The sequence below is a fragment of the Octopus bimaculoides genome, chromosome 25, assembly GCF_046866305.1.
Source record: "Octopus bimaculoides isolate indiv1 chromosome 25, ASM4686630v1, whole genome shotgun sequence".
NCBI lineage: Eukaryota > Metazoa > Mollusca > Cephalopoda > Octopoda > Octopodidae > Octopus > Octopus bimaculoides.
In genome coordinates this window covers 9,366,872-9,389,140 of record NC_142952.1, presented here as the reverse complement: position 1 = coordinate 9,389,140, position 22,269 = coordinate 9,366,872, and the positions used below count along the sequence as shown (strand labels likewise).

The following is a 22,269-nucleotide window of genomic DNA, read 5'->3' as shown; positions in this document are numbered from 1 at the left end:
ACACACAATATTTGTAAGAGACAAATATAAAGCTGTGAAGTAATATTTATATTTTCTTTATTAGGATGTTTTGAAATTTGTTGTTTTATTTCTCTCTAAAGCAGTGGTTCTCAACTGGGGTCCACATGACCCCTGAGAGACCATTAAAGATTTAGTGGGGAGAGGGGGGGCACTGCCAAGCAATGTCAAGACAATGAAGCACAAACGCCCTCACATTACAGACTTCTTTCAGCTTCTGTCTACCATAATCCATTGTGGAGTCTCTGGTCTGCAGGGGAGGAGGGGTGGGGTACAGCGCAAGAGAGCTTGCACGAGGTGCCCTGCAGTGATACACAGCATGCAGCCATTACTTCCTGTATCATAGAACTACAGTCAATCAGCTCATCAATGCTGGTCCACAATGAAAAACAGAAGGTTCGAAAAATATAATCATACAGCACACCATATCGTTATATTATCATATTTTCAACGTCTACTTTTTCACACTTCCGATTTTAATGATTTTATAGCCTTTCTATCAACAACCCACGTCTCCACACAACACACACACATCGTTTAACACAGTGTGAACGTTGGAGACACACGGAAACCGGCACATGGCAGTGTTAACTGTGCAAACAAATTTTGTTTATCCAACTCGTCGAGGAAGTTTGCCGCATCATTATGTCAACAATAACGAGAATTTCAACCAAAAAAAGTCACCCATAAGCTATTTAAAAACCAATCTAAAAGATGTGGTGATATTTCCTTGACTTCAGAAAAATTCTGACGCAGTCTTTCAAAAACTGGTTGTAAATGTTTTCCGCTAAGTCTTTCTGTCAGTAAAGCATTTTTTGTTGAGGAAGCGAGTCTATCAAGTTTTTGGTCTAAGGGAGATAACTGGATATCTAACGTGTTAATGCAGCCATCTTGAATTTTACAGTGGATCCTTAAGCAAGTCTCTCTGGATTGGTAGCAGTGTGTGATGAAATGACGATCCAAAGTAAAAGTTGGAGTCTTGCCAAAAATCCATTTCCAGTCCAAGCGATTTTCTAAGATTTTATCTAAACCAGGAAAACGGCTCCGGTCTTTCTTAAGGTCGAGGAATTCAATGGATGTTGGCTGGATTAGAAAAAAAAAAGAAGAGGAGGAATGTAGTTAAAGGTGTGTGTGTGTGTGTGTGCATGTGTGTATGTGTGTGTGAGAGAGAGAGGAAGGAGGAGAGGGGGGAGTGTGCGTGTTTGAGTGTATGTATTCGTGTTTGTTGTTGTGTGAACATTTAAATGCGAAAGCGTCAATGTAAATAAGAAGATAAAAACAAAATAAAGCACTCCACACAGGCTGTAGAGTATCACAATATATTCATTGCGCCGAAAGTTCAAATTTCGTTCAAATTGAAGTTTCACATCTCCAGTTGCCAAACAACTATATATAGTAGTAGTAGTAGTAGTAGTAATTATTATTATTATTATTATTATTATTTCTACTCTTGGCACAAGGCCTTGAAAATTTTGAGGGAAGGGGGTTGATTATATCGACCCCAGTGCGTAACTGGTACTTATCTCATCGACCGCGAAAGGGTAAAAGACGAAGTCGACCTCGGCAAAATTTGAACTCAGAACGTAGCTGCAGACGAAATACCGCTAAGCATTTCGCCCGGCGTGCTAACGTTTCTTATTTCTTTATTGCCCACAAGGGGCTAAAGATAGAGGGGACAAACAAGGACAGACAAAGGGATTAAGTCGATTACATCGACCCAGTGTGTAACTGGTACTTAATTTATCGACCCTGAAAGGATGAAAGGAAAAGTCGACATCGGCGGAATTTGAACTCAGAACGTAACGGCAGACGAAATACCGCTAAGCATTTCGCCCGGCGTGCTAACGTTTCTGCCAGCTCGCCACCTTAATAAAAATAATGATAGGCCCAAAGCATACGTTGTGTTGATCATACGTAGCTTGGTATACTCTAGGATGTCCGACTCGTCATGATTCCCTTTGGTGTATTGTAAGTAAATGGATAAAAACAGACGATAGATAAATGTCAGTTCATTACGGCTGTTTCTTACTCATTTTATTAGATGAATGTGTACATTACATCACTGCAAAAAACCGTATTCATCAGATGATACATATAATTTCAAAACAATAGACGAACACTCCATGAACGCAGTGGGGACACGCCTATTGGCCCGCCGGGTCAACTTCGTGTTCATGGAGTGTTCGTCTATTGTTTTAAAATTATATGTATCGTCTGATGAATACGGTTTTTGCTGTGATGTAATGTACACATTCATCTAATAAAATGAGTAAGAAACAGCCGTAATGAATTGACATTTATCCAACGTCTATTATTATTATTCATTTGCTTATATATATATAACACACACGCGGCGGGTTTCCGCACAGTTTCCGTCTACCAGATTCACTCACAGGACATTGATCAGCACAAGGCAATAGTAGAAGACGCTTGGCCAAGGTGCTGCACGTGATTCAAAGTAAGCTTCTTAACCACACAGCGATGCCTGTGCATATATATATATATATATTCCGTTCTTCCATTCTCCGAACTTTCCATCTTTCCGACGAAGGGCTACGCCCGAAACCTCATACACTCTCTCTTTCCTTTCCTGAGCGTCCAATAATACTATCCATATCACGTCCTCACTTTGTTGTGTTTTTGTGTTTTTTTGTTATTGTTTTTTTTAACTATATATATATATATACACACACAATGTATATACATATACGTACAGGAGACAGACAGACAGAATCTGCATCCCCTAAGAAATTCGCTGAGATTTATTTCATAGCTTCTTCGAAAGTTAGTTACCCACTGCCTCGCCGCCGCCCTGATCCTTCAACCAAAGAAATAAGGAAAGACGCAATGAAGAAGTGCCTACGTGGTCATCCGACCTGCCGAAAATATCGGTCGTATTTCCCTCAAATTACGCCTTGCCGCCATTAAAAAAAAGAAAAGACGCGTTCGATATTGGCGTCCTGGACATATAATGCAAAAAAGAAATGATCACGTTTAAATGACTTTAATCTTAGGTCTTGTCGATTAAAGCTTAACAACTACACAACAACAAGCAATATTCTTCAAACGTTGGACGTGGATGGTGGTGAATGGAATTAGTGAGCGTGAAAGAATTAGAGAAATATGCAAGCTAATATTTCTAGGGACGTAACTCTTTATAATTATAACAGCTTAAGCAACTAGAGTTATTTCTCTTCTCCATACTACATATTTTTTTAAGGTTATTGACCTAAGTGAGGCACACAAATTCAAGCTTATTCAGGGGTATAGGAACTTCAACCAAAGCTGATCATGGTTGCAAATTTCTGCGGCAGTAAAATAGGGTGACAAATAACATTCTGAAAAGTAATTAATTGTAGTATTCTACTAAAACAGTTGGTTGTTAAACAAAAGGAATGATTGAGGATATTGTTGTTGTTGTTGTTGGCACTCAGTCGCTTACGACGTCGAGGGTTCCAGTTGATCAGATCAACGGAACAGCCTGTTCGTGAAATTAACGTGCAAGTGGCTGAGCACTCCACAGACACGTGTACCCTTAACGTAGTTCTCGGGGAGATTCAGCGTGACACAGTGTGACAAGGCTGGCCCTTTGAATTACAGGTACAACAGAAACAGGAAGTAAGAGTGAGAGAAAGTTGTGGTGAAAGAGTACAGCAGTGTTCGCCACCATCCCCTGCCGGAGCCTCATGGAGCTTTAGGTGTTTTCGCTCGATAAACACTCACAACGCCCAGTTTGGGAATCGAAATCATGATCCTATGACCGCGAGTCCGCTGCCCTAACCACTGGGCCATTGCGCCTCCCGAGGATATTGTTAAAGGGCATTAAAAGAAGCAGGAATGGTAAAATATGAGACTAAATAGTCTGGTCTGCTGTATTTAGCTTAGTCCATTTACATACCAAGTTCAACTCTCACTGGGGCTGTATATGTTCCAGTGGTAGTGCATTTCAACAGAAATTTGGTAACAAAAGGGTTTCTTGTCAGGTCACTGAAGTTAAGCAATAAGGAGCCTGGTTAGTACTTAGATGGGTGACTGCTCAGCAAACATCTTTAAAGGCACAGGAGTGGCTGTGTGGTAAGAAACTTGCTTCCCAACAACATGGTCCTGGGTTCAGTCTCACTGGGTGGCACCTTGGGTAAGTGTCTTCTACTATAGCCTCAGGCCGACCAAATCATTGTGAGTGGATTTGGTAGACAGAAACTGAAAGAAGTCTGTCATATATATATGTGTGTGTGTGTGTGTGTGTGCGTCCCCTCCCACCACTTGACAACCAGTCTTGGTTTGTTTATGTCCTTGTAACTTAGCAGTTCGGTATAAGAGACCAATAAAATAAAGAAGCACCGGGGTCAATTCATTTGACTAAAAACTCTTCAAGGCATTGCCCCAGTCTAGTGACTGAAACAAGTAAAAACAAAAGATAATGACAGGATTATTTTTACCAAATTCTTCATTATTTTCCAAATTAATTGAAAGAATGGAAGGGAATTTCAACAGAAATATGGAAACAAAGGGGTTAATTAGTTAATTAAGCCAAAAATATCTAATAAGGATTGATGGAACACCAAGGAAACAGCTGTCTTTTAATTACCTGTGAGTTCTGATTGAAACTAAGAAATCGCTGAGCAACACACTGGATGACATTGTCGTATGTCAACTGCGGTTCCACATCAACAAGGTTGATGACAGAGGAAGGGATGCTGGCTGTGGCACGACTACTTGCTCCAAGCTAAGGGGAAAAAAAACAAAAACAAAAATTAAATGTTTCAAGGGACTTTTGAGCAATGCGGGTGAAGAATTAGGTAAGATATATACGGTGATGTCAATAAAGGAAAACAAGAACTGTTATTACTACCACTACTACAACTGATGGTGGTGGAAGTGGTGATAGTTGTAGTGATGATGACGATGATGATGATAACAATGAGGAGGAGGTGGTGGATGATAGTGGTAATAGTGGTGGTGGTGGTGATGATGGAGGTAGTGGTAGTGGTGATGCTGCTGCTGTAGCTGCTTGCAGATGATTTCTGTGTTATGATAAATGTGAAAGATAAAAGTCACTCACCAGAGGGCTCTGGAGAAAGGATTGTAGGTTATTCAGATTGACATCAAGAAGCAGAGTAAAATGATGATAGGCACGTTTGGATTTCAACCTTGCAGCAGTTCCAGAGACCTGTCAAAATCAACAAACACCAAAATCATTTCAGAGTTTCAAATATATATATATATATATATATATATATATGTATGTATAAATAATACAAAATGGGACAAGGACGCAAAACATCCATATTTGATGGCCTGTAAGACACACCTTTTTTTACCCAAAAATGGGTTTAAAAATCCCCCTGCATCCAATGCACTCAATGTAGGCTCAAAACTCACAACTGCTGGCCAAAATTATACATCAGAGGTCACGTAGATGTAGCCTAGTAACCTAGCTTAACTCTCTATGATATTGTAATAGCCTCAACAGATGAAAGACAAAGCTGACCTTGGTGGGATTTGAACTCAGAATGTAAAACTGGACAAAATGCTACTAAGCCTTTTGTCCAACAAGCTAATGATTCTGCTGCCTCACCACCTTAATGACTGTTTCAAATTTTGGCACAAGGCCAGTAATTTCAGTGAAGGTGAGAAGACAATTACTTTGACCTCAGGGTTCAATGGGTACTTATTTTATCAACCACTGAAAGGATGAAAGGCAACATTGACCTTGGCAGCATTTGAACTCAGAATGTAAAGACAGATGAAATGCCACGAAGCATTTTGTCCAACAGTACAGTCGTTCAGTCAACACTGGTAGTGTTGACTGAACATGAGTGTCGGTGGACATGTCATTCATAATATTGGTTGACACAATAATTTCAACATTGTTTCCTAATGGTCAGAGTTTAAATTGAACAGGAATCAAATTTGTCTTTCATAAAGGAAAGGCAATGTATTTCACTCGTAACATGGTTACAAAGATTTACAAAAAAACATACTTGAAATCATATAAATGACATGTAATGTACATTTGTCGCTTGACTTCTGTCGCAAATACCTGAAAGCGTGGACAACTGCAACAAGCCTCAAGTGGTTGGTATGTTTGTACAAAGGTATCATTTATGGTGACAAGGTCACAATGTCTATGACATACTGACTAATAAAGAACCAAAATAACATTCTTGGTTACTCACCTTAAACATGTCATTCCACATGATGTTATCTCGGGCATTCACACTGAGATTTAACATCCACTGATCGTTAACAGCCTCGGTCACAAGATTCAGGTTCCACTTTCTGTCGTATCGTTCACGCGATGTTAGGAAACAGAAGTTGATGTTGCCAAGATCATGGTAAACGGTTCCTCCGCCACTGTTCCTGCGTGCAATGCTGACACCTTTCTGTTCCAGCAGTGGCACATTGGCTTCAATCCAAGCATTCTGGTGCCGCCCAATCACAACCGTTTCAGTGTTTCGCCAGATCAACAGATAAGATGTATTTTCCAAGTCTGTGTTTTCGAATAGCCATTCTTCCAGAGAAAGGTTTTCAAAGATACACGTTGATTGTGAAACTATTACTTCATGCTTTGCAGCTTTTGTTGCAGCCGTTCTGACCAGAGGAAGGGCAGGGGTCACTTTGAGCGAATGAATCTGTCCCAGTTGAAAATGTCTTTGACACAGAGCTGTGAATGCTGAGAGATGGCGGTAAAGCCTGAGGTATGGTAAACAGAACGACATTGTAGCAACTGAACGTCACACATTGCCAAAAAATGGTATGGAATATCGCAGACTCACAGAACTGAAAAATAAAACCAAAATCAAAATAAATATTCCTATCATCACCTTTTGCTTTTACATCTACATTGGAGGGCGGAGGTTAAATGATGAAGATGATGATGGTGGTGGTGGAGGTGGTGGTGGCGATAAGCATAGCTGTGTGTTTAAGATGTTTGCTTCTCAACCATGTGGTTTCAGGTTCGGTCCCACTGTGCAGCACCTTGGGTAAATGTCTTCAACTCTAGCCCTGGGCCAACTAATCCACTTGCAAGTAGATATTAGAGACAGAAACTAAAAGAAACCTATTGAATGTGTGTGAGTGTGTGCATGTGTGTATGTGCGTGTGTGTGTGTGTGTGTGTGTTGTCTTGTCATCACATAATAGTTGTAAGCGAGTGTCATCAGCATACAAGTGATGTCATTCATTTCCAAGTCTTCTGTGGAAGACATACGAATTTTCCTATCAAAGGAATTTGAGCTCAACTCTGCAAGATAATGAATTCGCTTCACCCTTATAATGTCACAGCTCACAATGGTGAACTATGAATTATACCTACTTGTGGGCATAGCTAAATCGAGCTAGCAAAGGAGATTCTTAGCAGCTAAATCTCCTTCACACCATACTCTACCATCTTAAAAAGGGACGTACTTATTGGATGTGTAATTCCAGTAGTAATGAAATTGAATAAACGAGATAGTCGCCGCTAGACATGTTTTTGTTTTCGTTACGGCGGGACATGGTTTCCAAAACACCGGTTTATCTTGCTGGTGTCAACATCTTTCGCCGACATACATCAGCAAATGATATATGCATACATAAAGTACACGACATGATGAGGTACCATAGTTCCTGACTACCACATTCTTCCCAGAAGGTACTAATCAACCCGAAGTTATGGCAGAAAACACCCTTGGTACCGCACAGAAGGATTGAACGCGGAACCGTGCAGTTCGAAGCGAATTCTTTAACTCCATAATCAAATCTGTACCATTCGATCCTAAGATCTGTTTATTTAGGGTTAATTTGAGACGAAACAGACGGAGTTGTTAAGAGATTAATGACTATTATTATTTCCCATTTTTATTCCATGTAAATTCCTACACAGTTTATGTTTTTGCCTCCAAGGATGTTTATCAAAACAAGAGTACAGTTATTCGGTCTACACCGGCGGTGTAAACTGAAGATTAGTGTGAGTGGAGATGTCATTCATAATATTGGTTGACTCGATAATTTCAACATTCCTTCCCAATGTTTAAATCGAACTGGAATCGACTTTGTCTTTCATATTTACGATGTCGGTAGAATAAGAATCAGTCAAGTCCTGCACTCCGTTGCTCCCTTTTACGAAATGTGTGACCTTGAGCTTACGTTGGAAATTTATATTATGTAAGAGCTAAACGAAAATCCAAACAAATATACCGTATTTGATGGCATAAAAGACGCATGAGCATATTAGACCAACCAAAATTTCGTCAGCATATATTCAGGACAAAATTAGCTTATAGGATTCCTAACACTGTCTATAGGACCAGGAGTGAATTTTGGTGGGCAATAGTGAGTCTTATATATCATCAAATACGGCAATGTTTGAAACTGGAAGGCAATTTTCACAATCTGTCTTTTATTAAACTATTGAAATCGACAACATGTTAACCTAATTTGATTTTGAAGTTTTATTAATTTAGAATGATTGTATCACAAACAAGAAAAGACTAAAAACAAAGGATTTCTTCAACCACTACTATTATAATTAAAAAGGGTTTTGGATGAAATATTGTTTAACATTAAATATTAACATAAATAATTCATCGTAAAGAAACTAAAATTCATGGGTTAAACGAATGGCAGAGAAATAAGAAATATACAAGAAATTTAACAAGTACACAAAAGTAGAAGGAAGCCGAGATATAATTAAGAATATTGTCCGACGCTCTTGGAATTTCTCTCAAAACAAGCGAGGGACTTAATTAATCGTTTGATTTGACTGAATATTAAGGATCTAGTCAAACTGATTGGCAAAATATGCAGCTATGTCTATCTCAAACCACCTCTTAGTGTCTTTAAAATAAATTACATGTTCAATATATAGGCTGAGAAAAATGGGACAGCTGTGACTGGAATACCACTGCTTGATCAGAGCTGACCGGTGGATAAATAAGTGCTTGTCGTCCTTCCAAGGAAGACGGAGAAATATATCAGACAATCGAGGAAACCGCTACGATCTGCTACTAATAACAGTCAATTCACCTTCAAAACAATCGCTTATGCATTTACACGTGTTTACAATCACCTTCAAACAACCCAGATACATTACTAATCTCCTAATTCTCACAGATCCTTACCTCTAAAAGAAATATCCCTTTCAAGCATTCCTAACAGACTACATGTACATGATATAGCTGAGGTAGATTCATATTATATATTTAAATACACATACACTGTTAGATATTGACTTTGTTACAAGAACGGGCTCAACATAAGACGTGTGTGTGTGTATATATATATGTATATATATGCATACACACAGAGTCTGTCAACCAGTTGTGTACATAATTAATTTAAATAATTACCTATGACAATTAAGATATTGGTTTCTTTTTTCTGAAATTATCCGAAGAAATAATTACGATGGTTTCACATTCATTGTTCGACCATGAGGTAGTGCGGTGTAAGGGAGGTAACTGCGTTAGTTGCATACACACTATTCATTTTAATGTAGAAACGTCTGCTATTAGGGAAGGATTTAAATGCTATTCGCTCTGGCTCAGAAACGAAATATGCTTAAGGAGTGCAAACCCAGGTCTAAATTTTTTAAAAACGAAGTCTTATTGTCTCCTTTAATTTATTTTTGTTCTTTGAGAAGAAACCTAACTTCAAGCTACGTTCATCGATTCCGTCATAATGGGCAAATATGATACGGTTTGATACACAACACACAGAGGGAAAGCCTCTGTAATTAAGTTATGGCGGCAGTATGATGACTGAAACTATGGCTCCGGACCGACCAATATGTCGAACACAAATTCGCAAAAATTTTCTGAAAATCACCCCCCCCCCGCCCCCAAGTTATGAGGTGGTTATATGGGGTGCTAAAACTAGAATTCTGCCGAAGAACACATTCGACAATGTAGTTGCGTAAATACAAAAACAACCAGAAGAAGCTCGCTTAGCAACCGCATGGTTTCGGTTGCAGTCTCACTTCTACTATAGCCCAGAAGAGACCAAAGCCACACGAGTGGATTTGGCAGACGGAAACTGTGTGGAAGCATTTCGTGTATACGTATACGATAAGTGTTGAAAAGTTTCTGGCTTTAAGGGTACCGCGAAAGGCTTGGTTGGAGGCTCAACTTTCCGAGTTCTTTTACAGGGATCAGAAAAACTGACTGACCGCTGCAATAAGTGTGTGAATCTGAGAGGGAAATAGGCTGAATAAAATCATAATTAACTGATCCTTCTATGCGTGTGTTTGTCCCCACTTTCCACTTGACAACTGGTGTTAGTTTTTTTATGCCCCTCGAATTAGCAGTTCGGCGATAGAGACCGGTTAAAGAAGCAACAAACTCAAAACATTACTGGGGTCGATTTATTCGACTATACTCCCAAGGCGGTGCCCCCGCATAGCCGCAGTCCATTGACTGAAACGAAAGAATGTTGCGAACTGTAGCCCTGAATTCTGTGAGCTAATGAAGGGGCCTCAGCGTGGATAGCTCAACCTGCTCTTTCTCTGTATGAGTGTAATTTGTTTGTTTCTTTCGGGCGCTGTGTGACTTTTGTTTAAAGATGGCAGGTGTAATTTGAGGCAGATTTTGCTGCGGATTTTAGCAGGTTAAGTGACCATGTAGAGGTTCCTTTCATCCAATTTCTCCTGCAGACATCCATATCAGCATGTGACTATGTGGTAAGAAGTTTCCATCCCAACCACATAGATCCGGACTCAGTGGCACTTTGGGCAAGTGTCTTCTATTATAGCATCAGGTCGACCAAAGCCTTGTGAGTGGATTTGGTGGACATAAACTGAAAGAAGCCCGCCGTATATTTATGTGTGTGTATGTGTGTGTGTCCCATCACCGCTTGACAACTGGTGTTGATGTGTTTGTCTTGGCAGTTCGGCAAAAGAAACAAATAGAATAAGTTCCAAGCTTAAAAAAAAAAGTACTAGGGTCGATTCATTCGACTAAAACTTCTTTAAGGCGGTGCCCCAGCATGGCCGCAATCTGATGAAAGACAAAGCTCATCGCTCCGAACTCTAGTCCTCTCCCTCTTCTCAATATTTAGGAAAATAAAAACACTTTCTTTAATTACAATAAAATTAGTCATTTTTTTTTTTTTTTATCCACAATGTTAATATTTCAGAGAGGAATAAAATAAGGATAAAATTAATATTCATGCCTTTCTCAAGAACATAAGGTGAGTAACTAAAACGAAGTAGCTTCTGCTGCGAATCGAACCTGAATATTGACGAATCGAAGTTATCAGAAGTTTGTCTAGCTGTTGTTCCTTTTTGTCAACTCTGATCAAAGATATTCAAATGACGACCATCGCACCCTTTCTGTATATTCAGAATTACATTGTTAAATGTAATAAACTTCTTGTATTGAGACTTTGTGACTTGAGGAATATTTTGCAACTATTTCAAGCACAGCGGCCATCCGTTGCTTGTCATTTCCAAATTAGTAAAGGTATAATGAAAACAAACCCTGGAATGAGGTGCCGAAACGAAATCATAAGAGCTAAAAATAAATTCTTGTGTATGTATATATAAGAATTCACCTTGTATGTCCCGTCTTATATGGACATATCTGTATCTATGTATAGGTATATGCAAAACACCCATGAATTTGTTAATGTGTAACTATGAGACAGTATTTCTGTAAGTGTGTGTAACTATAAATGTGTCAACGTATGTATTTCTGTGTGAAAGTGTATGTAACTATGTGTGTGTTTGAGTATTTCTGAGTGTAAGTGTGACTATGTAGGTGTCATTTTACGCGTTTCTACGAGAGTGTAAATATGTGCGTGGTCCTATGTTCGTTTCTTTGTGTGTGTATGTGTAACCGTAAATGTGTAGTTGTACGTGTTTCTGTGCAAGAGTTTTAAATAGATGTGTGCGTGAGTGTAAGCGACTGCCTGTGTGAGTGTGACCGTACATGTGTATGTGCATATGTTAGTTTAAATGAGTGTGACTGTAAAGTTGTTAATGTATGTTTGTATCAGAGTGTAAATAAATATGTGTGTGTGTGTGTGTGTGAATTTAGGTGACTGATTGTGTGAGTGTAACTATGCATGTGTCTGTACCTGTGAGTGTAAGTGCGAGTGCGTGAGAGCAACTTCCGGTGGCAAGAGTTCAGCATGGCGGCTGTATCCATGTGTAATGACTCTGATGGCTTTACACGATGGCTGGAGACGAGACTGCTGCAATTAAATGACGATCTTGATGCCGGTGTGTTTGTCACGTACATCAATGGCATCCTCGAGTCGTACAGCGGATATGATGAGAAGAAGGACTCCCTGTTGGACATCGTCGGGGAAATAGCGGTACGGTATTTCACACACAGATACACATCTTATAATATATCATCACGTAGGTATAAGCCAAGAACTTTCCCCTTCTTGGTCGCACAACCTAACAGAAATAGCTACTAAACCGCCCTCAAATCACTCCTTTCTGTCTTAAAAAAAAGAATACAATCGGACAGTGGAATTACACTCTAAGACGGATGGTCACTACTGGAACACCTTTGTACATAGGTCTATGTTAAGGCTAAACAACGTAACATATTACACACACACACACACATATATATATATATATATATATATATATATACAACTTATCTTATTCATATTACATTATACGCACACACACACATATATACATAAATATACGCTCTTAAATTGTATTTACCCTAATGCTTATGACGCATTTTAGTAAAAGAAAACATTGTTTTATTCTGTGTAGGTTTCTCTCTTTAAATCTTACCTTAAAATTCTTTGCTAATTTGGTTATCTTCCATTCTTGTACGATTCTATTCTTTATATTAGATAGCAAGAAAAGGCATTCCGTCTTACTGGACGGAATGCTATTTTTCTGAGAGACTTCGAAACAAACCCTCATCGCCTTATTTTTGTCAAATTATCAGTTTATTCTTTTTCAAATCCACACAAATTCTTGGTCCTTCAGACTCTCTTTATCTCTTTTCTTTTCTCTGTTTAATTAAACGGTCTTGTTAATTTTTGTTTAGCCCTCAGGTGAGCTCGGATCGAAGGCTTGCAGCTGAGACTATCCATTGTTTTAAGACCATATTATCCAATGTGCCCCCACCTTTTTTTAAGACGATGGGATGTAATTTGAGTAAGGAGGGGTAGTCGATTTGGCTGCTATTTTTAGCAAGTCGAGCAACCATAAAGAATCTCTCTTGCTATCCTCGTGTTTACTTATATGATTCTCAGGTGAAAACGAAGTGGGTTAGGGGAGGCAGTGAGTGAGAATGTAGCGTTGAAGAACCAATCGAGTGTAGTCTTTTACTCAGGACTCAAGCGTGAAACACCTTCCCCAAACATAAACAAAATATTTAACCAATGTTTTTCTTTCATGACAAAAGTCACCGACTTTTTGATTAGATAGGTGGAAATCATTGACGATAACGATAATATACAAACTGTCCAAGGTGTTGTTATCTCGCGGAGTTGTATTTATATCTTCACATGACCGGAAATAAATCCGTACCATATGGTGATAGAGTTATGAGCTTCGAAGATATGCAATTGTCTGTATGTTTTCTTCAGCTGGTCGCTCACTCTTCGGATCCATACCATGTTCAAATAGAATATATCATAGGTCGGTGTACTTCACTGAAATAGAGGAGACATTAAATAATTGACTAAATGTTTCGTTTACCCGTAGTTACCTGGTTCAAATCTTCGTAGGACTAGAGTAAGTACCCCAAGGTGACACTTTGAAACTCGGTAGTTGGTTGAAGTAAAAATGAAATGTTACCACAATGGCACCGTTTCTTATGGCTTTTCTCCTGTTTATAACGCTCAACACAAGAGTACATTCTGCATCCAGTATTCCATATAACGTGTGCAGTGATGGAAGCCTGGTGTTATTTCTCCACTCTGCCTGTCTATTATCACTGTTTACCTGTTGTTATTTGTGTAACGTCAGTCTTTGATAACAAGATAAACTATAGTGTTTGAAAATGTGTAGATCTACTGGAAAGAGGTAAAGTTAACTGAACAACTTTGCATGGACAACAAATTTCTCAGTTCAAATATACCACGCCACAAGCCTAGGTAAGAACCATATTGGACACCCTGACATGCAATGGTGCATTAGACGATGGCCACAGCTAAGACTAGCAAGATAGATACAATGAGGATATAATAGCTGTAGTTCTTATTGATGCTGTTGTTTGTGTCAGTTTTATGTTTGTCTGGACCATAATTGTAGACTATTTTTAGGATGTACCTTCCACCAGCTCAGCATTGGTTGAGCAGCCCTATGGTATGCAGGTAGTCAGCCAAGCAACATTTTTCTCATTTACACTGTGTCACACTCTGACATGCACTAATGAGGTGAATGTAGTGCAGCATGAACTGGTACTCTATTGGTTATGACGACTAGTGTTCCAGTTGATCTGATCAATGGAACAGCCAGCTTGTGAAATTAACACGCAAGTGGCTGAACAATCCACAAACACACATACCCTTAATGTAGTTCTTGGGGAGATTCAGCATGACATAGAATGTGACAAGGCCAACCCTTTGAAATACAGGTACAGTTCATTTTTGCCAGTTGAGATTTTTTTAGGAGATTTAAACAGCATTGGAGTGGTTATGTAGCAATGTCTGAAGAATAGATGACATAATGGTGATACATTCATCTAGCTATGAGTCTGTCTCTGCTTCTGTATGTCTGTAGATTCTGCTTTGTTGGTGTAGGAGGGTCCTGTCTGTGTATCACATGTGACCAGAGGCATTATACTTTTGCAATAGCTTGGAGAAGGAATAGTCTTGGAGTCAGTCCATTGACAGATCCGTTTAACAATCACAGAACATTTCCATTTCATTGTTGTTCTTAAACCAGTTTGTTTGTTTCAATTTCAGGAAGACTCTAAAGAAGAAATCTGTGATGAAGTGATAAAGAAATGGGATGAGATGTGTAATGTAGATTCCAAAGAAAACAAAAAGGGTAAGCAACTTTCAGGATTTTTTTTTTCCATTTTCTTATTAAAAGCTAACTTTTTTTCCAGGTAAGCACCAAAAGTGTTAGACTTAATCTGTTGCCAATTTTAATACCCACCCCCTTGCTGTTGTGCGCTTCTTCGATCCCACACTGATACCAGTTTTTGCCCTTGAAGGCGAAGGACTCCTTCACTGAAGCTTTCCCCTTCTCTTGGTTGAAGTGACAGGAGCCATAGATCAGAGCAAGTAATATCCAAGGAAAATATTTTTCTGCTTTCCTAACGTGCATAAACAGTGGTTAAGCAAGTACCAGCTTCAGGAACTTGTCTCTAAACCTGGGCATTTCAAACACAAGGTGATGCTCTGCATCTGGTGGAAATTTTGAGGGGATAATTCACTATGAGTTCATTTCGATGGTTGAGCTATTGATGCCAGCTTGTTACTCCTTACAGCTAGAGTCAATGTATGCCATTGTATGACAAAAATACCTGACATTGGTTAATAGAAAGTGAGCTCTTCTCACTTTCAAAGGCGGCGAGCTGGCAGAAGCATTAGCACACCAGGCGAAATGCTGAGCGGTATTTCGTCCGCCATTACGTTCTGAGTTCAAATTCCGCTGAGGTCAACTTTGCCTTTCATCCTTTCGGAGTCGATAAATTAAGTACCAGTTACGCACTGGGGTCGGTGTAATCGACTTAATCCCTTTGTCTGTCCTTGTTTGTCCCCTCTATGTTTAAGCCCCTTGTGGACAATAAAGAAATAAGAAAGGGAGCTCTTCTGCAGCACGACCCCATACTGCATAATTGCCCAGAATAAACTGCAGGAGCTTGAGGGAATTGAACTGATGTCACACCCAGCATATAGTCTGAACTTATTTCTCTCGGATTATTACTTGTTTCAATCCATGGTTTATTTCCTGCGCCTGTAACACTTCACCAACAAAAAGAAAAAGGTGGAAGATTCAGTGAAGGAGTTCTTCACCTCGGGAGACAAGAACTGGTATCAACGTGGGATCAAAGAAAGGTGGCTTCAGGCGGTGCAACACGATGGCCTCTGCTTTAAATGTGAGGCTGCTTTTGTTTGTAACTCGACGAATTATACAAATAAGTTACCAAATATTGCAAAATCATTTGGCTCAACACAATATATATGTGTGTAATATGTATACGGGTTTCACGTGAAACTAAGTTGTCCCCCTTCTACAATTTCGTCCCAACATCGTAAGTCACATCCAAAGAAAGACCACCGTATTAATTGCCTTAAAAGTCACTCGTTAACACATTCCTACTCCTCATCCAAAGATATAGTCTCACCTCTTTTAACCTTTTCTACCACAAAAGTAGCATCTGCATAGAGATTTAGGATAGTATAAAATACAATTATAATTAAGGGCATAGAAGAGACCATATTGTCTCTTCTATAGCCTTAATTATATATATATATATACTGTGGGCTTTTTTCAGTTTTGTGTGCATGTGTAGCCTTGTCTAGACATCTCATGATGGTTATAAATAAGCATCGTTCTCGTACAAACAAGGTTGTTGTTCATCTCCAATCCTTTGTGCAAAACATGTCTGGTCATAGGGAAATATTATCTTGCTTGGAAATGGCTGAGGTTTGGCAATAGGAAGGACATCTGGCCCTAGAAAATCTGTCTCAATGTATTCTATCTGACCTATGCTGTCGTGGATAAAGGGACATTAAATGATGATGATGTACCCTACTGGTACATCACTGACTGATTTCTCTATACCAATGTACCCCACCAGTACCTCATCCATGTACCCCACTATTACCATATTGATCTATCTATTTCTCTATTCTCATTCCTCCTGTTAGCTTGTTTCTCTCTCTATACATGTGCATTATGTATCTTTCAGAACCCAACAAGACACCCCTGGATGAACGGCTGTCCAAAATGCTCACTAATACACATGTTGTGACCAGTTGTACTGAGAAGAAAGCCAAACAACTCAGTGAAGAGGAATTGGCCCAGAAACGTGCCATATTGGTGCAGTACTCTACAGTCTGTGATGAAGCTGACCAGTATCCTTAGTAATTGGTATTAGAGGCTTTTTTGTGTGTGTGTGTCTGAGTGAGTGTGTGGTAGTGGAGATATTTGTATTAAGAGGGTCATGATGTGTGTATGGATGTGTGAGTATGTGTTTGTTTGTGTATGTGTGTTTACACACTCGCACACATACGAATCGAATAGAAAAAAAAACAAATGATCAAGGGAAGCAATTCATATTTGACTGAAGTCGATATTTGATGGTTAGATGACTCACCATACATAAGCACGCTGCTACCTTTCTGTTCGCTAATCTCAGACAAGTGTTCAGAATTGCTTTTGTTGTTACTGTAGTTTATTCATCCCAGTTTTCTCCACCTATGACCTGCATGTAAGACAGAATTGCATACATAGCCAACCCATTCATATTTCAATTCTGACTGAAACAAGTAAAAGAATACACACATACATACGAATATATATATATATATATATATATATCCAACCCATGCTAGCATGGAAAGCGGACGTTAAATGATATATATATATATATATATATATATATTTATTTAGAAATGTATCGAGCTACCAATATTTGCTAATTTGAACAATGGATGCCACAATATTACAGATATGGGGTTAGAATGCTGCAGGAAAGGATTGCAAAACAGATTCTTCAAACCAGGGCCAACCAGCAGGAGACCTTGGGGTGAACCAAAAGCAATGCGGTTGGATAATATCCATAGTGTCAGTCATGTTTGGAAATCCAGCAGGAAAGTGCCATGGCAGTTGCTTCTGATGGGGCTTTTGTGCAGAGATACCTGAGCATTCTACCTCTGTGGCCCTCCTAGGAATAGTGAGTGGTGAGGAAGGAAAGAAAGGATGGATGGACGAACAGGCAGGCGTTTTCCTACAGTTTGTTAGATGAATGGTTCAATCCAGGTTAAGGTCAGCTCTGCTTTTCATCCTTCTTTGCTTGGTAAAATAAGGAACCAGTTTCTTCTGCTTATGTTAAAAATAGTTATTTAAACAAAAAAAAAAACAAATGTTTAATATCCCCACTTGTTTTTGAATTTTTTTTTTATGACTCTTTTCTTTCCTTGTTGTATGTGCATACATGCATATATATATATATATGTGCATGCATATATATATATATATATATATATATATGAATTTTTTTTTTCGTTTTTTTTTTAATTGTTTCCTTGACTATCCCTCAGGGGAATTGAACTATCAGAACCGGAACCCATTCAGTCAGGAGCCAATACTTCTGTCCCAGGTAACATAGCAAACCTGATCCCTGCAGCTTCTGCTGCCGGTAGCAACAATTTGAACCCAGTTACATGTATCCTTTTTTCTAATAAATTCTTTTGTTACTTTCAGCCATTTACCATTTCCACATCCTCCAAACATGATTCTCAGCATCATTTTAATGTCCTCTTTCCTATACTTACATAAACCAGATTTCTATAGTTGGGTGCCCTTCCTGTTGCTAACCCTCACCAGTTTCCAAGCAAGGTAAATTTTTCTTATGGCCTGACATATTTTCATGGAAGATTGGAAACAAATGACTGGTTGTATGACGGTGACATTTGTTTACGATTGTCATGCACTGGCAAAATGCAAACATGCACACATAACATATATGGGACTGTCACATTAAGTTGACATCATACTGTCACTTTATGGGGCTGATTTGTTCAACTAAAACCCTTCAGGGCTACCGTCTGGTGACTGAAACAAGCAGAAGGTATGGAGACGTCTGTATACACACACACATTGTATAAGGTACATTACTCTGCTTGACTCAAGTTTGCTGGTTACCTGGCACAAAAAATAGAATGTATTCTTGTTAGAAATAGAAATAAAGTTAACACAATTGTGTAGAACTCAGCTTTAATGTGATCGTAGGCTCTCATCTGAGAAAGATGGTTCTGCAGTTTTTTGCTAAACAAGCTGTATAAATGATTTATTTATAGTCATCAAATGCATGTGCAGTACATTCTCTCACTTCCTCCATCAAATCGACGTTGCCTGAACAGATGCACAGTGTACCACATGCTGGGTGTCAAAGTGTTTTGCTCAAGAACACAACACTCCACTTGGTCCTGAAATTGAAACCACAATTTCATGATTGTTAGTGCAACACATTAACCGCTGGGCCATGCGACCTCACGCGTAGGTATGCTTTAACACTTACGTATGCTGTAATACACAGACCATTCCCTCTCTACCTCTCGTTGCTAACTTATATTTTACTTCCTCCCCTTCTTCTACCTCTGCTACTCTTTCTCCCTACCCCTCGCTGGTCACGTGTGTCCGGTTGCTATTTCTTTTCGGTCTTGGACTCCTTAACTGTTTGAAAGCGATGCCTCTGCTGGCTAACATGAACCGGGACAGCATTCAGAGGCAGGAGAAAGAGATGCGGGAGAAGATGAAGCAGGAGAACGAGAAGAAGAAGGAGAAGGACAAACAGGACCGCGAAGCACAGAAAAACAAACGCCAAGAGAGGAAGGAAAACGAGAAGAAACGTACCCAGAAAGGAGAGAAAAGAAGGTAGCACAGCCATTTTGGTGGATGTGACAACAGGCCAAACAAGAAACACATCGTTCTGTCTGTATGTATGTATGTATACATACACACACGCACACTTACATACACAGGCATATAGAGATATATTTATAAATTTGCATACATATATACATACTAACACGCACATATATATATATGCAATGTATATTCACACCCACATCAAAATATGTACATATATATATGTATATATATATATATACACACACACACACACATATACATGCATATATACATATATATATATATATATATATATATATATATATATATATATACATACATATACATGCATACTAATACACACATACATATAGATGTGAATATATGGGTACATTTATACACACTTGTATATGCATATATTCATATACACATGCATTCTTACATGCTCAAATACTTTTTTTGTTCCCTCCCCCCTCCTTGTCCTCCAGAAATTTTCAGATCCTTCGTGTTTTCTCTTTCCTGAAAAATTCTTAAAAATTTGATTTTCCATTACCCCCTACCCACCATATGTCCCACCCTCCCCCCTCCCCATTCTTACGTTTTTATCAATATTCTAGGGAATGCGTAAAGTAAACGATGAAACTCCTTTGTTGATAATTATGGTAATAATGATAATAATAATTATTATTATATTATAATAATAATGATAATTATTATTATTATTATTATTATTATTATTATTATTATTATTGATTCTCCTGAGGCAGTGAGCTGGCAGAATTGTTAGCACTGAGCAAAATGCTTAGCTGCATTTAGTCCATTGTTGCCTTTCATCCTTTGAGGGTCGATAAATTAAGTACCAGTCAAGTACTGGGGTCGGGGCGAGGGGGTCAATGAAATCAACTATCCCCTCCCCACAAATTCCAGACCTTCAACCTATAAATAGAAAGGATTATTATTATTAATCTTATTATCATCAAATTCTCCTAAGGCAGTGAGCGAGCGGAAGGAACTATTAGCACGCTGGGCTAAAATGCTTGGCGGTATTTTGTCTGCCTTTACGTTCTGAGTTCAAATTCTGCCAAGGTTGACTTTGCCTTTCATCCTTGAGGATTTGATAAAATAAGTACCAGTTGAACATTGGGGTCCATATAGGAGTAATTGACTTACCTCTTCCTCAAAATTGCTGGCCTTGTGTCAAAATGTGAAACCATAATTATTATTATTATTAGTATTATTGTTATTATTATTAATATTATTATTATTATTATCAATTCTCCTAAGGCAGCAAGCTTGCAGAATTCTTAGCATCTGGGCTAAATGCTTGGCAGTATTTTGTCTGTCTTTATGTTCTGAGTTCAAGTTCTGCTGAGGTCGACTTTGCTTTTCTTCCTTTCAGGGTCGATAAAATAAGTACCAGATGAGCACTGGCGGGGGGGGGGGGTCGATGTAATTCACTAGCCAACCACCCCCACCCCCACCCCTTCTCCTGAAATTACTGGCCTTGTGCCAAAATGTGAAACCGTTTTTTATAAATTCTCCTTACGACAGGAACAGCAAAGCGTTTTCGAAAAGGACCTAGTCTTCCCTACTCCTCCTCCTCCCCCCTTCACCCTAGCCCTAAACCCCCCCCCCTACACACCACTAAAATAACAAAGACTGAAAACCAAAAAAAGCTATGCCAAAAAACAAACAAACTTTGCATCTACTGAATGACTCGAAGGTCCGCTGGTGCAGGCACAAGCCTATATCTTTTGGATGCCTTACCAAATAAAGCCTCCTTTCAAATCCTACCCACCCACCCACCCACCCCCACCAACCAAACTGCTTTTGACCTCCTGCCTCCCACTGCAGAAACATTTCCAACTGATCATCCTGATGATGATGATGATGATAACGACAATGGCAGTGATGATGATGATGATGATAACGACAATGGCAGTGATGATGATGATGATGATGATGATGATATCAGTGTCAATAAACTATGCTTTGGGTGTTTTACTTTGGTTTTTTTTTTTTTATCTCTTTTTCTTGCTTTATAATTTTCGTCATTATTTTTAAGGTTTTTAAAATCAAACTCTGTCTGTCTGTCTGTCTGTCACAGGTGTGGACAAGGTTGTATGGTTAAGAATTTTGCTTTGCAACCACGTGGTTCTGACTTCAGGCCCCTGTGTAACACTTTTGGGCAGATGTATTCTGCTATAGCCCCAGACCCACCAATGCCTTGTGAGTAAATTTGGTAGACAGAAAACTGTAGAATCTCATCATGCATATGTAAATATATATGTGTGTGTGTGTGAGTGTGTTTGTTTTCCTACTGCTTGACAACCGGTGCTGGTTTGTTTTTGTCCCCATACCTTAAGATTCAGTAAAAGAGACTGATAGTATAAGTAGTGGAGTTGATTTGTTTGACTTAAACTCTTCTAAATGGTACCTCAGCTTGGCCACAGTCTAATGACAGAAACAAGTAAGAGATAAAAGATAAAGATATATATAGGTACAGGCATGGCTGTGTGGTAAGAAACTTGTTTCCCAATCACATGGTTCTGGGTTCAATCCCACTGTGTGGCACCTTGGACAAATGTCTTCTACTATAACATTATGCTGACCAAAACCTTGTGAGTGGATTTGGTAGACAGAAACTGAAAGAAGCCTGTCGTGTATATATAGGTATATATCTGCGTTTTCCCCCTGTCACTGCTTGATTGAGTGCTGTGTTGTGTTCTTGAGCAACACACTTTGTTTCATGTTGCT

General features: G+C 39.0%; 2 protein-coding genes across 5 annotated transcripts; one reads left to right on the top strand and one right to left on the bottom strand.

Annotated features, from left to right (window-relative positions):
• Window positions 1-40: 40 nt before the first annotated feature.
• On the bottom strand, window positions 41-14,059 carry LOC106883160 (lipoyl amidotransferase LIPT1, mitochondrial). 3 transcript variants are annotated; one of them, XM_014934076.3, is made up of 5 exons: window positions 12,760-14,059; window positions 6,198-6,801; window positions 5,081-5,188; window positions 4,607-4,744; window positions 41-1,101 (listed from the first exon to the last, which is right to left on the bottom strand). In XM_014934076.3, the coding sequence occupies exons 2-5, from the start codon at window positions 6,738-6,740 to the stop codon at window positions 685-687; spliced, it is 1,206 nt and encodes a 401-aa protein (XP_014789562.1). In that variant the 5' UTR covers window positions 6,741-6,801; window positions 12,760-14,059; the 3' UTR covers window positions 41-684. The 3 variants fall into 3 exon arrangements, with proteins under 3 accessions (XP_014789562.1, XP_014789561.1, XP_089198396.1); XM_014934075.3 differs by lacking the exon at window positions 12,760-14,059 and adding an exon at window positions 9,350-11,750; XM_089342270.1 differs by lacking the exon at window positions 12,760-14,059 and adding an exon at window positions 7,428-7,911.
• On the top strand, window positions 11,853-21,516 carry LOC106883161 (coiled-coil domain-containing protein 43). 2 transcript variants are annotated; one of them, XM_089342271.1, is made up of 5 exons: window positions 11,853-12,314; window positions 14,889-14,973; window positions 16,847-17,012; window positions 18,201-18,325; window positions 21,070-21,516. In XM_089342271.1, exons 1-5 carry the CDS (start codon window positions 12,129-12,131, stop codon window positions 21,222-21,224), a joined length of 717 nt encoding a protein of 238 aa, XP_089198397.1. In that variant the 5' UTR covers window positions 11,853-12,128; the 3' UTR covers window positions 21,225-21,516. The 2 variants fall into 2 exon arrangements, with proteins under 2 accessions (XP_089198397.1, XP_014789563.1); XM_014934077.3 differs by having other exon boundaries at window positions 11,891-12,314; window positions 19,347-21,309.
• Window positions 21,517-22,269: the final 753 nt, after the last annotated feature.

Bases quoted from the DNA above. Each gene is read 5' to 3' on its own strand.
- LOC106883160 (XM_014934076.3), bottom strand. From the start codon at position 6,740: ATGTCGTTCTGTTTACCATACCTCAGGCTTTACCGCCATCTCTCAGCA. The intron at 4,745-5,080 runs GTGAGTGACTTT...TTTTCCCCTTAG, and splicing joins CCTTTCTCCAGAGCCCTCTG to CTTGGAGCAAGTAGTCGTGC. The intron at 1,102-4,606 runs GTAATTAAAAGA...TTTCTAATCCAG, and splicing joins GTTTCAATCAGAACTCACAG to CCAACATCCATTGAATTCCT.
- LOC106883161 (XM_014934077.3), top strand. From the start codon at position 12,129: ATGGCGGCTGTATCCATGTGTAATGACTCTGATGGCTTTACACGATGG. The intron at 12,315-14,888 runs GTACGGTATTTC...TTTCAATTTCAG, and splicing joins ACATCGTCGGGGAAATAGCG to GAAGACTCTAAAGAAGAAAT. The intron at 14,974-16,846 runs GTAAGCAACTTT...TGTATCTTTCAG, and splicing joins TTCCAAAGAAAACAAAAAGG to AACCCAACAAGACACCCCTG.